Source organism: Tupaia chinensis, unplaced genomic scaffold (assembly GCF_000334495.1).
Source record: "Tupaia chinensis unplaced genomic scaffold, TupChi_1.0 Scaffold000346_1, whole genome shotgun sequence".
Taxonomy (NCBI): Eukaryota; Metazoa; Chordata; class Mammalia; order Scandentia; family Tupaiidae; genus Tupaia; species Tupaia belangeri.
The window spans coordinates 661,882-666,713 of NW_006159840.1; the positions used below are offsets into that span (position 1 = coordinate 661,882).

General features: G+C 47.2%; 1 protein-coding gene across 1 annotated transcript in view; it reads left to right on the plus strand.

Moving 5' to 3' along the window:
- Positions 1-849: 849 nt before the first annotated feature.
- Positions 850-4,832, plus strand: part of MRPL18 (mitochondrial ribosomal protein L18) — a 12,285-nt gene continuing 8,302 nt past the window's right edge. The window contains exons 1-2 of the mRNA XM_006152243.3: positions 850-1,018; positions 1,338-1,524. Coding sequence (XP_006152305.1) covers positions 970-1,018; positions 1,338-1,524 — 236 coding nt within the window. The 5' untranslated portion in view covers positions 850-969. The remainder of the gene's footprint in view (positions 1,019-1,337; positions 1,525-4,832) is intronic.

The window sequence follows — 4,832 nt, forward strand, 5'->3', positions numbered from 1 at the left end:
CTTGCCCGCCCGCGAAGCATGGCGGGTAAAAAAAAGGGCGGAGGGAAGTGTGAACGCACCGGAAGTTAAACCGGACGGATTACTATTTTTGCCCAATTACAGAGTGAATGAGAAGGGCGCGAGAGTGGGAAACGGAAGTGACGGTCTGGGAGCGTTGACAGAAGCAGGTGCTCCGCGGAACTTTGGCTCCCAGCAAGGTTGCGCATGCGCATTTGGAAATTCTAGTGCTTTCTAGGGTGGTTGGCCGGGCGGAGTTTACAGTCTGGGTGTGGCTTAGGTGCCCAATTCCAAGGTAGCACGGGGCTCTGAGTCTTGGGGATGAATATTAAACTCTCTTCCTGTCTTCAAGTTCTTGCTTGGGGATCGTGAGGCGAATCGGTCGGGCTTTGACCCAAGGCTCGCGTATAAGCTCCGGGAACCGGTCCTGGGTGGGATGGGGCAAGGTTTCTCCGTGGGCCACAAGGGAAATTGACAGGTTGACTACGAAGACAACCATCCTTCATGAGCACCGTGCCGTGCACTTTGCTGTGCCCCAATACCTCCCAGTGTCCACCCGGCGTGTGGGTAGACCCGACATAGCTCAGACCCAGCGTGGCGAGTAGAAATGCCCGCACACAGTAACGTGAAGCATGGGCGCGGACCTGCGCATTAACTGCTGCCGGAAACTCACGCTGGCCCGCCTAACCCCCCCTCCCCAGGGCGCTGCTGTGAGGTGGTTGGTCGGCCGGAGTGCGTGCGCCCCTACGTATGCGATGATTGGTGGAGTGGGCGTAACAGATTGCCCGGCCGGCCACTTAGCGGCAAGAAGTTTGTTAGCTCCTGGGGGGCGTGTCTCGCGTGGAGGGTTCGCACACTTGGTCCTGTGACTTTTCCCTGAGTTAACATGGCTGCGGCCAGTGAGCCGCGGAGCCGCGCGTGAGGGGGAGGTGGCGAAGGTTTTCCGAGGCATTGTCCGAAATCCTTTCAGCGATGGCGCTTCGCTCGCGGTTTTGGGAGTTACTGGTTTGCAGGAACCCGGGTAAATAAACTTGCCCCTCTCCTCTCAGCTTACTCCACATGGCCCGCAGTGTAAATGGGAATATGTGAGTTCTGTGTTACAGTTAACTCCGTCGGAAGGAAACGAAGCGGGACGAGAAGTGAGCAGCTTAGGGTGCGCTGGTGACAGCAGTAGGCGAAGGCCCCTTTAGCTCGTTAGGGCTGCACCTGTGGCCAGACACAGTCGCCCTCCTTCCAGGACCTGAGATTGGGGGAGTGGTGGGGATCCAGGTTAGAACACCTTCCTGTTCTGTCCGTTTCAGCCATTTCTTAAGATCCGTGTGGTCGTTTCCATTTCTTAGAAAGGGGGTTTGCGGCGCTCTCGAGCACCTCTAAGCCGGCGGTGAAGCCTGAAGTGGATCCTCTGGAAAATGAAGCTGTTGCCTCGGAGTTCACCAACCGGAACCCCCGAAATCTGGAGCTTTTAGGCGTAGCCCGGAAAGAGCGGGGTTGGGCGACCGTGTGGCCCTCGCGTGAGTTCTGGCACAGGTAATTAGGTCTTCCTGCGGCTGACGACAGAGCGCGCCGCGGGGTCGACGGAGGGGCTGGACAAACAATAAATAGGTGTGGTGGACAAACATAAAGAAGTTAATGTCGGAGTAGGGGACTGGCTGCCTAAGACCTCCCTGAGGTGGTGGCATTTAAAAAGTTGACGATCTGGAAGACAGAAAGAGCACTCCTAGCAAAGGAGACAGCTAGGGTGTGAATGAGCTTGGCGTGCTTGAAGAACACACGGCGTGTACCTGGAGCCCCGTGGGCAAAGGGGTGCATGGGTGGGACGAAGGTGGAGGGCTGCAGAGGAGGTAGTTCATTAGCTTTGTATGTCCAGGTGAGCACTTTAGACTGTCTTCACTGCAGGAAACTGGGAGGAATCTGAACAATCTGGTTTTTAAAGATCAATCTGGCTTCTTTAGAGGAAATAATTTTCTTAAAAAATAAATTCTTAAGAGAGCAGGAATAAAAGGAAGACCAATTAGGAATGTATTACAGACATGATATGCTTTGTTATAAAGATGGCTGTTTATTGAACTTTCTATTTGCCAGGAACTATGCCAGTTGCTTTGTCTATGTTTTTTAATTTAATCCTTAAAACTGTTTTATGAGGCCAGCAGGTGGTCTGGCGGTTAAGGCAATTGGATACTACATTGCTGTCTGTGCAGTTGGAATGCTAGACGCAGTGGTTTGAAGAACATGCTAGACAAGTGTACGCGCTGCCTCTAAAATCCCTAGAGGAGAATGGGTTGCAGTTGGCTAGCTGGTGGTATTGCCAGGGAGCGTGGGGGGTGTGTGTGTATGATTTCTCATCCCCTGCACGACCAACCACCTCCCCACCCTGCACACATACGTACCTTGTAGCAAGCTTAAAAAATATATCTTTTATGAAGCAGACACAGTAATGTCACCCATTTTGTAGGAATAGGGAAATGAGGCCTAGGGAGACATAGCTAATATTTAAATACATTTTATTTGACCTCAGAGCCAGGATACTATATTATTGCCACTGTCCTGTTACACGTAGGAGATAGTAGCATGCTCACTTGCTTGGTGAGGATTTGTTAAGATGGAGTTTTTTTTTTTGGAGAGATTTTTGCTATAGGGCATGTGCACTTGCCAGAAAGAGACAGAGAGAGAGAAAGCGAGAAATCACCCCCCCCAGGGGGTATGGCCACGCTGCAATCCCTTCTCCTCCATTCTCTTCTTGGGATCTTGTGCACGCACGCACACGCGCACCGGGTCCAGGACTTAAACCGTGGTCAGCTGCATGGGAGTCCAGTGACATAGCCATTACGCCAACTGCTGGTCCCAAAATGGAATTTTTTAAAAGGAGTATATAAGGCTTATAAAAGCAGTTTAGGAGTCATATCTGTGTAATATAGTCACTTATTCAACAAACATATCATTTGTTGATATTGTGCCAGATATAGGAGAGAACAGTAAACTAAGGTCATCTCTGACACCAAAGTCTTAATAGTTTTGAAGTGAAAGATGGAATAGGAATAGTAATGTTACAGTTGCTGTGATACATTTTTGTTTAGGGAGTAGGCAGTTCAGGTGTGTGTGTGTGTGTGTATGTGTCTTTAAGAGTTTTTTTTCTGTAGGGCGAGTAACCTGACTCGAGAGACAGTGAGACAGGAAGACAGAAAGCAAGAAATCACCCCCTAGAGTGGAGGGTCACGCCACAATCTCTTCTCCATTCTTGTTTGGGATCTTGGGCATGCCTGCACATGTGTCCGGTGTGAGGTTTAAGCCACTGGGTTTCAAGTCACTGGGTCTGGGACTGAAACTGCAGTCGACTACATGGGAGTCCAGTGACATAACGATTACATCATCAACAGGTTCCCTGTTGTCTTTTTTTTTTTTTTTTTTAATTTGCTAGAGGGTACATGCACTTGCCAGAGAGAGAAAGAAGGAAAGCGAGAAAGCATCTCCCCACCCCTCCATGGGGCATTATGGCACTGTAGTCCCTTCTCCATTTCTCCTTACCTCTGGGATTTTGGACACACATGAATATGTACATGGCATGTTTCACAAGTCACTGGTTCTAGGACTTGAACCGTGCAGTTCAGCTGGCCACAGGATCCAGCTGCCTTGACCACCAGGCCACAAGCTGGCCAGGCAGTTCATTATTGGAAATAATCTAATCTTAAGTCTATAAGTTAGTCTTCTGACGCACTCACCCTATTATTTTCTCATTATATTTGGAGTATTTAAGTGACTAGAGATCTATCCCCCCCTTTTTTTTCTGTCTGCCCTACTTACAATGTAACCAAGAATTTTGGAAATTCTAGAGATAATTAGTCTTTCCCTTTCATTGGACAAATCGTTTGTGATGAGAGTCAGCTAATTATGATCCATGGAAAACAGTTGGGTTGTGAGCCAAAACATTTTGACATTTTTGAAAAGAATCGTTTATATTTATTTAATTCAATTTGTTACTATTTTTCTTCTTTTTAAAAAAAGAATTATTTATTTAATTTTTATTTTATTATTATTATTATTAATTTAACCAGAGAGAGAGAGAGCAAGAGGGAAAGTGAGAAAGCAAGCCGCCAGGTCTGAGTCTTGAACCACAGTCAGCCATGTAGGAGTTCAGTGCCTTTAACCACCATGCCACCTGCTGGTCCCCCATTTTTTACTATTTTTTAATTTGACCAGAGAGAGAGAGAGAGAGAGGAAAAGCGAGAAAGCAAGCTGCCAGGTCCAGCACTCGAACTGCGGTCAGCCATGTAGAAACCCAGCACTTTTAACCAGCATGCCACCTACTGGCCCTACATTTTATTTATTAATTTTTTTAAAGGTTAGAAAAAATATTTTGTGACATGTGAAAATGATATGAAACTCATATTTCATTGTTCACATAGACAGTTTTTTTGGAACCTAACCATCATCTTTATGACTATTGTAGCAGTAGAATGGCTGAGTTGAGCAGTATGACTTACAAAGTCTCAAATATTTACTGTGTAGCTGAGCTTTCACTCTGTCCCTCTCTGGCCAAATGAAAATACATAAGTAAATAAAGTGAAATAAAATAATTGTTTTAAAAAAGAAAGAAAAACAGAAAAAGCTTGTCAACTCTTGGTTTAAAAGGCTGATATTTTGGCTGCCAGCAGGTGGCGCAGTGGTTATGACTCCCATGTGGTTCATTGTAGTTCCAGTAATTCCAGTCCTGGACCTGGAGACTTGAATCTCATGCTGGGTGCGTGCCTGAGCATCCTTAAGAGCCCGAAATGAGAATGAAGGGATTGCGGCATGGCCGTTCCCCCTGTGGGGTGGTTTCTGAACTTTATCTTTCCCTG